The 19,064-nt window shown below is 44.4% G+C and overlaps 1 protein-coding gene and 1 pseudogene across 1 annotated transcript; one reads left to right on the forward strand and one right to left on the reverse strand.

Moving 5' to 3' along the window:
- The first annotated feature begins 1,536 nt into the window (after positions 1-1,536).
- LOC119316958 lies at positions 1,537-4,116 on the forward strand (annotated as a pseudogene).
- Positions 4,117-5,494: 1,378 nt separating this feature from the next.
- Positions 5,495-8,430, reverse strand: LOC119316960 (pentatricopeptide repeat-containing protein At4g14850-like). Its single transcript, XM_037591350.1, has one exon. The coding sequence runs from the start codon at positions 8,367-8,369 to the stop codon at positions 5,736-5,738; it is 2,634 nt and encodes an 877-aa protein (XP_037447247.1). The 5' UTR covers positions 8,370-8,430; the 3' UTR covers positions 5,495-5,735.
- Between the last annotated feature and the right edge of the window lie 10,634 nt (positions 8,431-19,064).

Raw genomic sequence — 19,064 nt, forward strand, 5'->3', positions numbered from 1 at the left:
TTATTCCGTGACCCTAGCCTACTCAACCACCATTAGCCTTCCTCAAAACCCCCACTTCAACCATAACCAGCCCATCTTCCACTACCAACCCATTTTGACCCATTTTCTTTGAGATTTTGAGTGTGAATTTCCATTTTCTAAGGTGTTTCGGCTAATTGGGGATGGTTCGACATCAACAACACCGCCACTCATCATCAACACAAACTCAACATCGACAACGACTGCTCCACCCCCTAACACGGCGATCCTAAGCAAGGACGGTAAGTTCCAGACATCATTGTATATTTCCTTGATAACCCCGAACCGTTTGCATAACTTTTCTACCGAGACTGGCCATTGAGAATTGTTGGGCAACGTTACTTGTGCAATTTAGTGATACATACACTGCATATCTTCAATTGCGTGTACACATTTTGTTGTCATAGCTTATGTCATAAGTTACTCTTGTGCATACATCATTGTTATCTTGGATCGAGCATTTCGCATAAGTGGCAAAGACATCATGTTTCAGAAAAAGAGCAAACTTTTAAGAAAAAGGAAAAGAAAACCAAGAGCTTCTAAGCAATAGCATTGAGCCACATTGCATGCCATAGATCATCTCGAATCATATATACATAGCATACTTGGGATAAAAAGACAGCATATTTCGTCTCTCATAGATCGTGCATAAGTATGTACCTAGCCATTTGAGAAATCATGCTAGCATCTCGTCTAGTATTCGTGCAACATGAGCTTTTTCTGTGGTAACATATTTTGTGCTCATTCCTTGGTTGAACGAATCTCATTTTATCTTCCTCGTGTAAGTTCCAAGTGATATCATATGTTTTAATCTATTTGCTTTGCATGTAATTTGTGAATATTTTCAACATTATCAATATCTTTAATTTTGTGCCACTCATCTTAACCAAGCTCCTCGATAAGCATTACTTGTGTAGGTGTGAAATTGACAAGATCCGGCACCAATTCTAGTACTCCCATAATACCATATTGATTGATCATTGATCCATCAAGAGTATTGATTGTATTGCTTAAGCCTCGTGGGCATATATATAGGAGTACATAACCCTTTTGGAGTACAAAATAAAACATAACAAATCATAGTCTATCCTTCCAAACATACACGTTTAACTTTTCCAAATATATATTTCTTTTTAAAAAACAAAATCATGTTTTTGAATATGTGTTAAACAGTTTTCAAATACATGTTGAAAACATTTTTTCAATGACACAAAACATTTTCTAAACTATGCGAACAATTTTTACGCTTTTTTAAAATGTCACAAACGTATATTTGAAATGTGTGAACATGTTTTAAAGCATAACATATAATTTTTGAATTGTATGATTTAAAATAAATTACACCAACATTTTTTACATTGTATAACATTTTTCAGAAATGTCATGTACTACATTTTTTATTGAAATGCATAAACATTTTTTCAAAGTCACAAACACGACATTTTTCTGATGCCGTGTACTGGACCCTAACGTCGTCACCGGCCCATCTACGTCGAAAGATTGCGCAGTGCTTGTTGACTTGGGTGCCTGGTCCGCACTCCGCTAGCGGATCGATCCGACCACGAATTGATTCCCCTCCCTGGTCGCCTATCCGCTCGACGGATCACGCCGGCTGGCCGCCCGGCCGCGCGCCGCCGCGAGACCCTGCCGGTGGGCAGGTTGACTCCGATGAGCCCTCCTCCGCCGTCGCGTCGGACTCCCACTTACATCCTCCTCCTCCTCCTGCTCTTCTTCTCGCTAACCGCGTCGGCTGGTACGAGCAATCGCGCGCGCGCGCGTTCTCGTGATCCCATACGCTTATTCTTCTTTGCTTTGGTGTATTATATGTTGCTGTTATCGATGATATACGTGAGCTTTTTAGTTATGTCGCTGAGTGATTCTTGAATCTTGATGGGTTTTAGTGGATCCTTGATGTGTTCTGCGCTTAGTCGCTGGAATTGTCGTGTAGGTTGTTAGTCTCTCCGGATTTATAGGTTTAATTAAGTTTGCAGGTTAAATCTTTATATTGCTGGAAGGTGATTCATAAATGACCGTGATCTATGTGCATTTTAGGGCCCAATTCCCATCCATGACAAGCGATTGTATGAATTATCAGTTCGTACAGCAAAGGATAGGAAGATGTTATATAAGTTTATATTTTATGGTTAGAAGCATCGTTGTCCTATCCTATGCTTTACTAACGTCGGTTCTTGGCATTTCTGCCGATCACAAGACAGATGAACAAAGTACTTTCTGTGAAATCAATAGCTTTGAGTTTCTTCCTTGTATATGAGCCTTGTGGTTTTACATTGAATGGGTGCTTCTTGGTAAGATAGAGTAGGAGGTTCGTGTTATCTTGGTTGAATGAGGAAATGGGCATGAACCGTTGTGATTTGCACCATGGGCAAACATTGCAAAATTATCTGATGTGCAACTAATGTTGTTTAATTTCTTGCTCCACAGCACAACCAAAAGGGGTATGTGTTTCACCTGGTGGACGGTTCCCTGCTTTCTCATTTGAAGGCAAGCCTCCTGGAAAAGCAGCAAAGGGGCGCAGAGACCTAGCACTATGTAGGATATTCCGCCAGAACACATGTTGTGACGTGACTCAGACATTTCCTGCCCTGCTTTCAGTGCGAAAGCTCTCGTCAACTGGTGAAGGTAGTGGAGAATGCCTTCATTTGTGGGAGTTGCTCGAGTGCTCAGTTTGTGATCCACGAGTTGGTGTCAGGCCTGGACCTCCTGTTATATGTGCATCATTCTGTGACATGGTTTTCGAAGCTTGCTCGGAGGCATACTTCTCCATTGATATGAAAACACAGGTAAACACCCATTGCTGGTGTTTTGTGAGCGTGAGTTATGTCTCGACTGAAACTATCTGGATGTCAAAGCATTACTGTTGTGCAAGTACACGTGCAGTTACCAGATTGAGCTTGATATTTTTCGTAGTCAGATCATAGCTTAGGCAATCATGTCTAATCTATGTCCATTCAGTACATTCTCCCTCCGTTCTATGGAACGGAGGGAGTAGCTATTAATACCGCAGAAATTAGTTTTTCTTGTGTTTGTTGAAATCTGTTGTAGCTAACAAATCTTTTTGTCGGTATGATTTCACAGTTTGATTACTGATATGCTCTCTTACGGTTATCCCAGGCCTTATCTCCTTGTGGTTTAGGTGACATCCTTTGTGGCAAAGCACATAAGTGGGTTTCTAACGGCACAGAGCTATGTCGCCTTGCTGGTTTCTCTGTGCAAGTTTCTGATGCCGGTCTTAGTGAAGTTGACGAAACCTTCTGCTATGGCGGGAAAGCAAGTTTGGATTCCATATCCCATACATGGACGTCTTCAAAAGATCGTCCAGTATTACATGGTATGGCCTCTTGGCATCTTGAAGATTTTCAGATATGGGCAAAAGAAATGCCTGTCGGTGAAAGAATTTCGTGGGCAGTCGGAGGAATGGTTCTTACAGCAGGCCTTATTTTTATCAGGTATTTTGATATTTCCTTCTCTCTCTAAATATTCTAGATTCTTTGGCCAGAAATATATTTTGAAGCGTTTTTTTAATATAGCATACCTCTATAAGTGATATGTGGAGTGAAAATTAGATTTATTTGTGCAGTCTTGCATTTTCCTGTCATGGATTGCTAGATTGGTGCTGGGGTTAAACCGGTTCCTGGTTGACATACCACCTTCTCTATGAACCTAAACTTTTCTTCATCTGTGATGTGCAGCAAAAGAGAGGGCTACAGCCGTCGTCGTAAGCAAGCTTCTGTCGCTCAAACTGTAAGAAAAAAATGGAATCGGGAGCTAACCTGCAGCAACTGAAGCGATGCTAGGAAGACATAGGCACCTGTAGCATTACTAATAGATGATTTCTTGGATTTGTATTTTTGCCGCTCTGTGGTTATATTCTGATCAACTATGAAAGATTGGTTGTTAGACTGTGTCCTCCCTATCCTGGTGCTTTGGTACAACCACCTTTTCTCAATGTTGTGTGAAAGAAAAGCTGAAGAGGTCTTTGAATTGTTGTCGAGATTCTTTCTTAATGCAGTTTTTTACTTTGGCTCGAGTATCTGTATATACTGTCAGAGTATTCGGAAATGAATTCCGCAGAGGTTATTCCTCAAGCGTCTTTACTGACGCTTAACTATTTTGTGCAAAGTCTGTCCATCTATTATAAGCATAATGTTGACCGTACATTATATAGTCAGTTATTTGTTCCAAATGGACCCTAAATAATTTTTAAGAAACATGATACCTAGTACCAGAGTTGTACACCATGAAGAGTTGCTCATACAGTGTGTATGTGTTCATCAATGAGACAATGACACAATGACAATGCGCAAGGTTTTTTCTCATTAAAGAACTAATCCTTCAACAAACACAAAATGGTACTCCCTCCGGCCACAAATATAAGATGTTTTGGATATTTCAAGATGAACTACATGCAAACTAAAATGAGCGAACAAAGACACAAAAACATATCTTTCCCTATCTCCAACCATAAATTGACACATCCATCTGTAATCATGATTCCGTAAAGTTTGTTCGTTGGTGTAGCAACTCTAATAAAAAGAACACACTTCATTATTTTCCTCCATACGCCAAACCAACTAGCACGTAAATAATTTTCACAATTTAATAAAAATTATCATGTAGAAATAAAACATGTACAACCCCAAGAACATAAGCGGCGCGGCAAAGCACGCACTGCCCTTCTAGTTATTGGTTATTTTACGATGCCAAACAAAAAAATGTTGCAGCCATTTGACAAATGAAAAACAACTGTGGAAATTCCTATTTCCTAGCAACTAATGAAATGAACAGACTGTCGCAACTCACATCTTTATACAAAGAGTAAAGAATATAGCTTTGTGGTGTGTTCCCACGCAAGATATACTACTCCCTCCGTTCACAAATATAAGATGTTCTAACCTTTTTTGAACCAGACGTATATAGAGTGGCCCAACGGTGAGAACAGGGAGGTGATTGATGGGAGAGTGTTTGGTATGACCAATCTGTAGTGAATCGTACATGAGTGTATCATTTTCTTTTTTTTATTGTGATGTTTGGGTGGTTTTTTTTGACCATGTGATTGGAAGGTGTCTTTTAACTAATACAAATACATAAATACATGAGAGTTTACCTTCGTTGTTGGCCGCGTGTGTTATATTGATGCTAAACATGTCATAGGCGGTACTTTCTTTTTGTCAACAAAGGCACACACCACCCAGACACTTATCAAGGGACCCATTTATCGAGAGATCCCACCACGAAGCCCAGGTCAACGACCCAATTAATCTAAATTGAAGACTCAGTTGAATGAGGAGACTTTAAAATTTGGGAGCTTAATAAAGTTAATAAAGTTAGAGAATTCATTGCCACAACCAAGGATTGACCAAGTCAAAATCAAGGCATTAGAACTGTATACCCCAATCGAACAGGAGAGCTCCAAAATTACGGAGCATAGTGTATTAAAAATGAATGAGAGAAATCCTTGTGAAATTGTTGACCTGGTTAAAATCGGGTGACCCAATCCCAATTAGAGACCTCTATTGAATGTGGACTATTTAAAACTAAGGAGCATAGTGTTATAGAGTATATATGGCTGTGTGCGTATGCAGAGGCCAAGGGTCATTCCCTCTTTCTGAAATAGAAAAACCTTCGTGAAGCCATGTATCTGCTCTATCCATCAGCCCTTGACAAGCTATTAAAAAAACTCATATGCGCAACCGTTTTTACCAGTAATCACCGCAAGAACATGCCCCATCACTGAAATGATGGAACCTGTTGATGTCTCTGATGATAATCTCCCTTGGAACGATCTTTGAAACGATCTTGAATGCGACGTGGCAATCTCTGCATATGCGCAGGTTTTTCTTGACCCTAATGGGCGCTCCAGGTGGGGTGCTGATCAACGCAAATGCGACGGCCAGCCTCTCACTGTGATGAGAAAGAAGCAACTCCTTTTCGCTCTTGTCTACATCATGGAGATCAACCTCTAGATTCGGAACATAACCAGCTTTGCTCATCAGATCTCCCAGTTCTTCTAGCTTTGCGTATATGTCCCTTGCCCTTGGGTGGCTCTTGTCACCCACAATGAAAGTATGCACCCTGTCCTTTAATTCAACCCAGCTCATGGCAGGCTCCTTCTTGACCTTACTCTCTTTCATCAATTTTCTCACCTTAGCCACCTCGTCCCACATGCCTGCAGATGCATACGTGTTTGCGAGCAACACATGTGTGCCCGACTTCTCTGGCTCCAGGATGAAGAGCTTTTCAGCTGCCAGCTTTCCCAGTTCTGGATCTCGGTGTACTCTTGAGGCTGCAAGTAGTGCCCCCCAAACTGCGGCACTGGCTTGAAACGGCATGCTGTTGACAAGCTCCATTGCATCATCTAGTTTACCGGCACGCCCAAGAAGATCAATCATGCACGAGTAGTGCTCCTCCGTCCTGTCAATTCCAAACATCTCCTTCATTGAACTGAAGTACCGCTTGGCCTCATCAACAAGCCCTGCATGGTTACAAGCACAGAGAACACTAGTCAGAGTGATGTGGTTTGGAGCAATGCGCTCATCAACCATCCTGCGGAACACATCTAATGCTCTCTTCCCATGCCCATGTTGTGCTAGCCCTCCGATCATTGCAGACCATGAGACAACTCCCTTCTCTGGTAGTCCAGAGAAGGCCAGATCTGCATCCTCTATGCTCCCGCACTTTGCGTATGTGTACACAAGGGCATTCCCTGCAAACACATCTGTCATGAATTTCCTCTTGATCAGGTGAGCATGCACTTGCTTCCCTTGCTCATATGCTGACAAGCTAGCACAAGCATTCAGGAGGCTACTTAGCACAAAGGGATCTGGCTCGAGACCCTTCCTTAGCATCTCCATGAACAACTTTATTGCATCCTCACCATGGTCACACTGTGAGAGTGCGGTGATCATTGATGTAAAAGCTATGATGTTATCAGAACTGTGTTCTTCAAACACTCTATTTGCATAATGGAGGCAATTGCACTTCCAATATGAATCAATAAGACCATTGACGACATGAGAATCAGAAAGGAACCCTATCTTCTCTGCAACAGCATGAACCTGCGTTATGTCACTGATTGCCTCCAAGCTTGCTGTTGACTTGAGAACAGCAGCCAGGGTCGTCCTATTGATGTCAAAACCTTCCTTCCTCATCCTGCAAAAGAGAGACAGTGCCTCGCCATGGCATCCTCCATGAGAGCAACCTGAGATCAGTGCATTCCACAAAACCAAATCCTTTCGAGGGATCCAGTCGAACACCTTCCTCGCATCATCCAAAAGATCATACTTTGCATACATATCCACAAGACCAACACCGATATAGTCATCTGAATCTGCACAGGATTTGATCATGAACCCGTGAATTTGCCGGCCCAGAGTGAATGCACCAGCACCAGGGCAGGCCTTCAGGATGCTGGACAACGTGAACACGTTAGGCACCAGACCTGAAGACTTCATCTGCAGCAACAGCTCCAGTGCATGCTGATCATGTCCATGAAGCACGCACCCAGAAATGAAAGCATTCCACGAGACGACATCCGTCTTGGGTACCTTTCCGAAAACAGCTGCTGCCATATGAATGTCCCCCAGCTTCGAATACATGTCAACCAACGCATTGGCAGTGAAGACGTCCTTGTCATACCCCGTCCTTACCACCATGGCGTGCACCTTCCTGCCGGCTTCCAGATCCCTAGAGCCAGTGCAGGCATTCACGACACAGGAGAACCCAAACTCGTTCGGCCGTACCCCGCCCCACACCATCTCGCCAAACAGCTCGACGGCATCGCTGCATCGGTCATTCTTGACGAAAGCCGACATCAGGCCGTTCCAAGACACGGCGTTCCGGTCGCGGGCGGCCTCGTCGAACACCCTCCTCGCCTCGTCCACAAAGCCAAACCCACCGTACATGGCGACGAGCGCGTTGGCGACGAAGATGTCCCCGCTGAGCCCCGTGGAGACCGCGACCGCATGCACCTGCACGCCGAGCCCGGCGTCCGGCGCGCACTTGAGCACGATGGGGAGCGCGAACTCGTTGCAGCGGACGCCTCGCGCGCGCATGGCCCGGAACGCCGCGAGCGCGTCCCGGGGCAGCCCATTGTTGGAGTAGGCGGTGACGAGCGAGGACCAGGAGACGTGGCACGGGTCCGGGGTTTCGTCGAACACCCTGCGGGCGCTGCCGGGGAGGCGGCACTTGGAGTAGAAGGAGAGGAGGTGGTTGCGGAAGGCGCCGAGGAGGCCGGACTTGAGGAGGTGGGCGTGGATGTGGGCTCCCAGGAGCAGAGACTGCGAGGCGGCGTAGCGGGCGAGGAGCGGGCTGATGCTCTCCGGGCTTCTCATCGGAAGGGCATTCTGTTCTAACAAAGGGCGCCGCCGCAACGGGAAGGTCGAGGCACGGAGGGGGAACTGTTGGTCTGTTGGGTCATCCGGACTGAAAAGTTGACCCAATAAGATGATCCCAATGGACAAAGCATTTGCTCGTTGTCAGCTTGCTGTCAGTGCCGACCTCAACTGAGTCTAAATCTAAGCCACAAATGGGTCTACGACGAACAAAAATGGACGCTCATGTCGCCTGCTCGTGCCCTCACGTGTCTGGCCTGGTCCCACGTATCAGCAACCTGCACTAGCAGTTCGGCCTCTGCCTCCACAACCGACGTGACGAGGCCGCCGGTGCAGGCCGCCGCCGCACTCACCGGCAAGGGCCGTCGCCTCTCGTTTTGATCTTGGCGGGGAGCAGCGGCGAGATCTCCGGCGGCAGCCTAGAGGAGCTCGGCAGCGGCGCACCTCCTTTCTGCTGGTGCGGGCGGCCCGAAGGAGCTCGGCAGCGGCGCATCTCCTTTCTGTTGCTACTTCACCAGAGCAGGGCAGCCCGAAGGAGCTCGGCGGCGGCGCACCTCCTTTCTGTTGCCACTTCACTGGTGCAGGGCAGCCGGGAGGAGCTTGGTGGCGGCGCACCTCCTTTCTGCTGCGGAGCGCTGTGGGACCTATTTGATATAACTCTTTTTTGCGGCGTGTTTGTTAGGATCCGATGAACTTTGAGTTTATGATCAGATCTATATCCATGAATATTATTTGGGTCTTCTTTGATCTCTTATATGCATGATTATTTATAGCCTCATATTTCTTCTTTGAATCTTTGGTTTAGTTAGGCCGGTTAGATTGATTTTTCTTGCCATTGGAAGAGATGTTGTGTGATGGGTTTGACCGTGCGGTGTTCTTTCCCAGTGACAGAAGGGGCAGCAAGACACACATGTATCGTTGCTATTAAGGATAACAAGATGGGGGCTATTTCTACATAAATAGATCTCGTCTATATCATTTCATCGTTCTTATTACATTACTCCGTTTCTGTATGAACTTATTACACTAGATGCATACTGGATAGCGGTCGATGTGTGTAGTATAGTAGTAGATGCAGGCAGGAGTCGGTCTACGAATCTTGGACGTGATGCCTATATATTGATCATTGCCTTGGATATCGTCATGACTATTCGATTTTCTATCAATTGCCCAACAGTAATTTGTTTACCCATCGTGTGCTATTTTTGAGAGAAGCCACTAATGAAATCTACGGCTCCCGGGTCTATTATTTATCATATTTGCCTTGAGATATATTTTTATTTGCTTTTGTTTTCAGATCTATTATTCCAAAAACCCAAAAATACCTTACTGCACTTTTTTGTTACCGAGTTTATTTCACCTTTATTCGAGATCTATTTATCCAATCTATCATAAATTTATTCCGTCATCTTGACAATTTCCAACACCGTTACCCGTAAAAGGGACTGACAACCCCTCATAAGCGTCGGGTTGCAAGTATTTGTTTTTTGTGTGCAGGTACCGTTTATATAGTGTTGCTTGGTTCTCCTACTGAATTTATAACCTTGGTTTCATAACTGAGAGAAATACCTGCTGTAGCTGTACTGGATCACCCCTTTCTCTTTAGGGAAATACCGACGTAGTTCAAGCGACATCAAAAGGAATTTCTGGCGCCGTTGCCGGGGAGACATCGTCAACATCTATCAGGTTCCTAATCACAAATTTCATCTCCTTACAATTTACATTATTTACCATTTGCCTCTCATTTTTCATCTCCCCCACTTTATAAAAATTTGTCATTTTATTTGTTGGGAATCGTTGCATGGAAAACAAAAAAAATTCTATGCACACGCAATGATCTATCCATGGAGATGCATAGCAACGAGGGGGAGTGTGTGTCTACGTACCCTCGTAGACCGTAAGTGGAAGCGTTTCACAACGCAATTGATGTAGTCGAACTTCTTCGCGCTTCAACCGATCAAGTACCGAACGCACGGCACATCCGCGTTCTACACACGTTCAGCTCGGTGATGTCCCTCGCCTTCTTGATCCAGCAAGACGTCGAGGTAGTAGATGAGTTTCGTTAGCACGATGGCGTGGTGACAGTGAAGGTGATGGTGAAGTGATCTTAACAGGGCTTCGCCTAAGCACTACGAAAAATATGACCGAGTGTATAAACTATGAAGGGAGGCGTCGCACACGGCTAGGCAATTGTCTGTTGTGTGCTAGGCGCCCCCTCCTCATATATATAGGTGGGAGGGAGAGGGGAGAGGCCAAGGGGCGCCCCAAGTAGGTCCAAATCCTACTTGGGCTCCTGCCCTTGGCCGCCCCCTGCCATGTTTGTCAAAGGGGGAGGAAAGAGGGGGGAGAGGGAAGGAAGTGGGAATCCTAATCCACACTTACCTTTCCCTTCTTCCTTTCCTTCTCCTCCTTAGGCCAACCCATATGGGGGTGCACCAGCCCCTTGTGGTTGGTGTGTTTCCCCTCTTGGCCCATAAGGCCCATATCTTTTGCCAGGGGTGCCCGGAACCCCTTCTGGTGACCTGATAAGTATCTGGTACCCCCCGAAACCCTTCCGGTGTCCGAATACCATCGTCCTATATATCAATATTTACCTCTCGACCATTTTGAGACTCCTCGTCATGTCCGTGATCTCATCCGGGACTCCAAACAACATTCGGTCACCAAATCACATAACTCATATAATATTATATCGTCATCGAACGTTAAGCATGCAGACCCTACGGGTTCGAGAACTATGTAGACATGCCCGAGACACCTCTCTAGTCAATAACCAATAGCGGAACCTGGATGCCCATATTGGCTCCTACATATTCTACGAAGATCTTTATCGGTCGAACCGTTATGACAACATACATAATTCCCTTTGTCTATCGGTATGTTACTTGCCCGAGATTCGATCGTCGGTATCTTCATACCTAGTTCAATCTCATTATGGCAAGTCTCTTTACTCGTTCTGTAATACATCACCTCATGACTAACTCCTTAGTCGTTTGCTTGCAAGCTTATGATGTGTATTACAGAGAGGGCCCAGATATACCCCTCCGATACTCAGAGTGAGAAATCCTAATCTCGATCTATGCCAACCCAACAAACACCTTCGGATATACCTGTAGAGCATCTTTATAATCAGCCAGTTATGGTGTGATGTTTGATAGCACACAAGGCATTCCTCCGGTATTCAGGAGTTGCATAGTCTCATAGTCGAAGGAATATGTATTTGACATGAAGAAAGCAATAGCAATAAAACTGAACGATCATTATGCTAAGCTAACGGATGGGTCTTGTACATCACATCATTCTCATAATGATGTGATCCCATTATCAAATGACAACTCATGTCAATGGTTAGGAAACCTTAACCATCTTTGGTCAACGAGCTAGTCTAGTAGAGGCTCACTAGGGACATGGCGTTTGTTTATGTATTCACACATGTATTAAGGTTTCCGATCAATACAATTCTAGCATGAATAATAAATCTTTATCATGAATAAGGAAATATAAAATAACAACTTTATTATTGCCTCTAGGGCATATTTCCTTCAGTATCCCACTTGCACTAGAGTCAATAATCTAGTTCGCATCACCATGTGATTTAACACCCATAGTTCACATCGCCAAGTGACCAACACCCGCAGAGTTTACTAGAGTCAATAATCTAGTTCACATCACCATGTGATTAACACCTGAAAGTGCGTTATATCGACTAGAGGGGGGTGAATAGGCGATTTTTATGAAATTCTTCACTGAGGAATTTGCCGTTGAGGAAATTCCTTAGCGAAGAACTACTAGCAGCGGAATAAGTACTCAAAAGTAGACATAGCAGAATACAAGCATAGTCATCATGATGAAATGAAGACAGGCATAGAGTACAGGAAGCGTAAGCACAAGATAACACAGGATGAAGACAAACAGACTGAAGAAATTGAACTGAGGAAATTGAGAAGGTCTTCAGTCAAAGTCTTCAAACATAGATATGAACAAGCACACAACTCAATTATGAGGAAATGAAAGAGTTGAGGAAATGGAACCAGTAAGCTTGGTGAAGACAATGATTTGGTAGACCAGTTCCAACTGTTGTATCAGTTGTATGTTTGGTTGGAGCGGCTGAGTATTTAAACTCGAGGACACACAGTCCTGAACCGCAGCTCAGGACACCACTGTATTCTCCTTGAACTAAGGTCACACAGACCTCGTCCAATCACTCGTGGTAAGTCTTCAGGCGACTTCCAAACCTTCACAAACTTGGTCACTCGGCGATCCACAATTCCTCTTGGATGCTCTACATCATGACGCCTAACTGTCTGGAAGAAGCACAATCTTCAAAGGTAACAAGCGTCGGATCCACGCAGGATCGATCTCTTCAGTGATGCTCAATCACTTGGGGTTTGTAGGTGTTTGGGTTTTGGTTTGGGTTTTTCCTCACTTGATGATTTTCGCTCAAAGTCCTCAAAGGATGGGTTGCTCTCAAATGACAGGTGTCAGTTTCTCTCGGAGCAGCCAACCAGCTAGTGGTTGTAGGGGGCGGCTATTTATAGCCTAGGGAGTAGCCCGACATGATAAGACATAAATGCCCTTCAATGATATGACCGTTAGGTGGATAGATATTTTGGGACAGCTGACGCATAGCTCAGCAACAGTCAAAATTTTGAGTAGCAAAATCCTCAGGGCTATCATGTTCCTCACTGTGTAGGCAATCCGCACTGGAGAATTCCTAACTCCTCAGTCAGAACAAATTCCTCAGAGACTAGAAGAACTTCGTCTCTGTCACTGAAGAAATTGACTGAACTGTATGAGATTTCCAATGGCTTCACTCGAAGGGATTGGTAGGTGTAGGATTTTGAGTTGAGCATCACATGGAAATTTTTCCTTAGTATTTCCTCGACCCCCTTTAACAGTACGGTGTTTCCTATGACTCAAGAAAGAGAGAATGAAACTACGAAAACAAAAGTCTTCACGCTTCATGTTCCTCGAATGAATACCAAGTCTTCAAGGTCACACCAATTTGTTCACTTTCAAAGTCTTCAGAAAGTCTTCAGAAATCCAAAGTCTTCAGTCGAAGAACTTCATTTTTAGGAGTCGACTTTCTCTGTAAATATCAAACTCCTCATAGACTTATAGACCTGTGTACACTCACAAACGCATTAGTCCCTTAACCTATAAGTCTTCAATACACCAAAATCACTAAGGGGCACTAGATGCACTTACAATCTCCCCCTTTTTGGTGATTGATGACAATATAGGTTAAGTTTTCAACGGGGATAATCATATGAAGTGTAACTACTGATATTGAGGAATTTGATTGCAAGATATAGAAGAACTCCCCCTGAAGATGTGCATAGTGAGGAATTTGATTTTGAAGCAATGCACACTTGAAAAGTTGAATCATGGAGATCTCCCCCTATATCTTGTAATTCATACACTCATTTGACATATAACAGTGAAGAATTTGAAATGCATGATGAAATATGGTGACTGATGTAATTCAGCATGCCTGCAATAATATTTAACGAGGAATAAGCATGTAGAAAAACGCATCAAGAGTATCAGAGCACCATCGGGTTTAAGTTTACAACTCGATCCAATAAGAGTCTCAGAAGAACGAGAGTTGTAACTTTAAAAAAACGCCCATATAGAAAGACCCACTTGAAGACTAACTCAAAATTCTCCCCCTTTGTCATCAAATGACCAAAAGGTTCGAATATGAGGACTAAAGCCCCTGAAGAATATCAAGTTGATGAAGGAGTGCCAGCGTTGTTGGGGTCGTTTGTTGTAGTAGGGCCTGCCGCAGTGTCGTCCAAGTCTTCATTTTCATCAGTGTCGCGCGATAAAGAATATGAGCTGGCCACCAGAGAAGGAACCTTGACCTTATTGAATTTCTTCGGTGGAGCTATAGACCAGTCAAAATCTTCCTTGAGACCCATTTTCTTCAGATCTCCTTCACCATACAGATGTGACAGGATTGCCCAGGTGCGACCGAAGACTTGATGGAGGTAGTAATGATTTTTCTTCACTGCATTGTGTGTAGCAGTCATGTTGTGAAGAAGTGAACCAAACTGACGCTTAACCCATTTGTGATTTCGATCCACCTTCTGATGAAGACTAAGCAGAAGTTCACAGTGGCTTGAGGAGTAGACTTGGGTGCATTGGCAGAGTCATGTGTGGCAGAGTCATCATTGGTGGAATAAGAAGCAGCTTTGCAAAATTGACCATCCAATGGACGAATGCCTTCATCTATAACAGCTGGTGCCTTGCCCTTTCCATTAACTGAGGAATAAGTCTGCTTGAGGACTTCAATTGGGGGCAAGTAGCTGAGTTGATTCTGAAAATCAGCTTTGTAGTTGAGTGAAGACCTTGTCCTGAGGAATCTCATAATCCAAGGTGCATAAGGCTTCAGCTCAAACGGAGACAGTGCAACATTTGCCAGAGTCCTCGTGAAGAAATCATGATAATTGACAGAAATGCCATGAACGATGTTGAATACCAGATTCTTCATGATGCCAACAATTTCCTCATCAGATGAGTCGTGGCCTTTGATAGGACTGACTGTCCTCGTAAGAATACGATAGACAGTTCTGGGCACGTAAAGCAATTCCTTCATGAGGAATTTGGTTCTTGGTGCTTGACCTGGCTTCAAAGGTTTCATCAACACCTGCATGTAATGATTTGTAAGCTCAGGTTCACTGTAGATGCAACGAGCTTCTTCAAGAGGAGGACTGAGTGGTAAGGCACGAAGCAATTCAGAGGCTAGTGCAGTGTAGTGAGTATTTTCAGACATCCAGTCAGCACCCATGAATTCACAACTTCAGAATCTCCTGTGATGTGCAGCGTTGCATAGAATTGAAGAATCAGTTCTTCATTCTAATCGCAGATGTCAGAGCAAAAGTTTAACAGTCCAGCATCGTGAAGAACACTAAGGACTGGTGCGAAGCACGGCAGAGATTCCATGTCCACATGAGGAATATGCTCATGATAGAAGATTTTCTCCTTGTTGAACAACACTGAGGAATAGAAATTGGCTTGACTAGCAGTCCAGAAACGCCTCTTCCTAATGCGAGAAGAGTTATATGGGTTGTAATCTTCGAAGAATACGTGCTCGCCGAAGAAATCATCAGCCTTGAACTTTTGCTTGCGTGAGAATGGATCCTTTGGCTTCGGCAAAGGAGTGTCAGTGAGTTGCATCACGACCTCAGGAATCTCAATCGCAGGTTCTTCAGGCTGAGGAATTTCTGGTTCCTCTTCAGTGGTAGTCTGCATCTTCAGATGTTCAGCAACAACATTTTCTTCAGCACTAGTGGCTGAAATTTCCTCATGCACAGATGAAGTGGGGTGAGTTTCTTCAGAGCCCATTTGAACAGTTGGTGCAGGCAACTGAGATATTTGCTGCAACGGTGTGAACATTGGAGAGTTTGGATGCTGACTTTCCCAGAATTCATCACTGAGTACGGGTGTGGAGCAGCCAACGTCCATATCTTCATCTTCCATTTCTTCAATGCCAGCCTCTTCAGCTATGAAATGAGGCATGGGCGAGGAGATGATAGGTGTTGAAGGGATCGCATCCACTTCAATTTCTTCATCCAACTGCTCAGACGAAGCAGCAGAAGGAGTTTCTTCATCAGATCCACTGGGGATCACATATTCTTCATCAAAAGGAATAAGGTCCTTTGATGGCCTGGTTGAGATGGGAACAACATCAATTAGATTAGCAAATGAACTTGTCATAGGTTTCATCTTCTTCGGAGCTGAAGAATCTGAAGCAGCTGATGCTTTCCTTTTCTTCACTGCAGCACGCTCTGCAGCCTTGGTCTTCTTCACATCTGATGCAGATGGAAGGATTGGAGTCGAAGTTGGCGCAGGAGCAGTTCAGGAATTTGGTTGATTTTCTTCAGGCACAACTGATGCAGTTGCCCTGATTTCTTCAGTTTCTTCAGGCGCACCACTAGTGGATGCCCTGGCAGTTTCTTCAGCGGCTGGAATGCAGTCATCAGCCCTGGAACTCATATTTTCTTCAGCAGCCTGATTTTCATCAGTGGTGCTGGCATGTTCTTCAGTCGACTGAGCGGATGCTTCAGCCTGAGGAACTTCCTATTGCATTGGGGCAGCAACATTGGAAGTGAAGTTATCCGCAAGTTTCACAAAATGAACCTTGGTTCCAAGCCAATCAGCGCGATATGCGTCAAATTCATCACTGAGTTTCTGGATCTCAGTTTGACAGTGACAAGTTCTTCAGTTGTCATAGAGACACCGTTTTTCTTCAGATAGCGCTCTTTCTTGTACTGCGCTTTCTTGATCTGCCTGGCCTTCTCAAATTTCCATTTTTCTTCTTGAATGAAGTGGGTCAGCATATGACTTTGGCCAGGAGTCAGCTTGAAGTCAGGCATGGGAGTGTTGGGGTCCTTGTGCCAAACATCAATGTATTCGAGGATCAACTTGGGATCCAAAACTGTGGCACATTTGTTCCCTTGGCTCTAGCGACCCTGACTTGCCTATCTCTGATGATTTCTGCAAGTTCATCATCATCAGCTTCGTCTTCTTCAGACGACACTTGGAAAGCGACTTGCTTCTTCTAAGGACTTGGTCGAGGACCGCGTCCAGCAGTTGACTTTGTCTTCAGCAGTGAGGGGCTAGCTGAGGAACTTGGTGCAGCTGAGGAACTTGCTGAGACACCTGAGGCAATAGATATGCCTGCAGTCCTTTGGCACGAGGCAAGATGCATAGGTGCTGAGGACTTTGTCGGAACAGTTGAAGACTTTGGCGGAGGAGCTGAGGAATTTTGAAGAACAGGAGCAGCATGAGGAATTGGCCGTGAGGGCTTTGAGGATTCTGGCCGTGAGGGCATTGCTGAGGAACTTGGCCTTGAGGGCATTGTTGGTGAAGCACTTGGCTTGCGCGCAGGCTTATTTGACATAGCCTTCTTTGGCTTGACAGCAGAGGCCTCAGCAGAGGCAGCAGCAGCAGTAGAGTATTCATTGAATTTCCTCACTGCTTCTCTAGCTTGCTTAGCCAACTTGGCTTGGCGCTTGGCCCATTCGTCAGGATAGTCCTCACCGCGCTTGAGGCTAGTGGGATCAGCTATTTGGCCAGGTGCCAATGGAGCTCTTGGGCATGGAGGATCGAGTGCGAATTTCTTCATGTATTTTGGAGTTACATACCTATACTCCCTCCATTCTCTTTCCCATCTCCTTTCTATCCTCTGTATGCGCACCTTGCACTGATTTTTGTCCTCTTTTCCAAACTTGGCCTCATCAGGAGTGCAGTAATCTTTGTATATGTCCTCAGGGATTTCAAAGGCAGTCATGACCTCAGGCTTCTTTCCTCCTTTCTGTGGCCTTTTACCATCAGCCATTTTCTTCAGTTGAGGAATTTGAACAATCGAATTCTCTGAAGAAGTATGCAACTTTTCTCCGAGGAACGCTGCAAATGAGTTAAGTTGATGAGAACCTAGTGATTCAGCAGCTGACATGTGTACCTGTGAACAGATATAGTTGCGAGGAATTTGGAGAGGTCATATGCGTTCTCAGCGGGTTTTTCAAAAGAACAAGTTTGAGGAATTTAACCAGATGAGTCTTGAAGAATTTCACTAAGCGTTCTTTGTCTTAGGTTCCAGAGTTGTATAGATCGAAGATCCACACAATTGAGGAATCTTGAAGAAAAATGATGCTTAGAGAAACGAATCAATAGATGACTTGTGAGGTGTTTAGTGTGTGAAGCTATGAAGAAAAACACTTTTGAAGATTTTGTAGATAATCATTCGAATCAACAGGGCAGTAAAAGTAACTTTTAATTACCCTGGATGAAGAACACGACGAACAGTGAGGTGTGGAGATGAAGTTCGTCTGTGTAGATCTTCCACGCCCTAACTCGGTGGAGGAAGACGGCTACGGAGGCGGCGGAGTGAAGATTTTCGCAGTCGGCGCGAGTATGTCGGCAACGAGGTCGAGGCAGTGAAGCTCTTCCTCACCGGCGGCGATGAAGTAGCGGCGGCGCTAGGGTTTGAGAAGCTCGAGCTGGAGAGAGAGGTCGAGCGGAGTAAAAGAAGTGAGGAAGGGAAGGAGGGGTATTTATAGCCACGGTGAAAAACTGCTCGCCCGAAGAAATTGAACGAACATGCCCCTGACCCTTCTCATTCGCATGACATGTGTCACCCACATAGTGAGAAGTGGAGATCGTGTTAGATCGTGGGTGAGTGGATAAGTATATCGTGGGATGCGGAATGGTTTGAGCGGCAAAGCTGAAAATTTAGATAGGATAGGTTTTAAAGTTTTGTTCGCAATTTCTTCAGCTGACAAGGACACAGTGAAGATTTTGAATGAGTTTCAAATAGAACGCACATGAAGAATTTGTGAATATATTGGGTTGAGTATAGCATAGAGGGGGAAGGGTCCGATCACATTCACTTAGCAGAAGAACCAACTTGAAGAATTAGCAATAAGTGAATGTTATAGAGGACATAAACATATATATATCCAATGAAGAAAAACGACGGAAGTAGTGAAGACAATGCAAAGTTGAAGAATATGAATAATTGAGGAATTTCAACTTTTGGTGGTGGCATGACCCACCGTATAAGAATGATGATTTCAGACGCCGCATACAATTATCATAGGGTTCTGAGAATCAAATTCTTCGTTAATTTCTTCACACTAAGAGTGTTATTCTTCATTGATTGAAGAAAAACGTTTCTTCATGTGTTGC

This window comes from Triticum dicoccoides, chromosome 6A (genome assembly GCF_002162155.2).
Source record: "Triticum dicoccoides isolate Atlit2015 ecotype Zavitan chromosome 6A, WEW_v2.0, whole genome shotgun sequence".
In the NCBI taxonomy this organism is placed as follows: Eukaryota; Viridiplantae; Streptophyta; class Magnoliopsida; order Poales; family Poaceae; genus Triticum; species Triticum dicoccoides.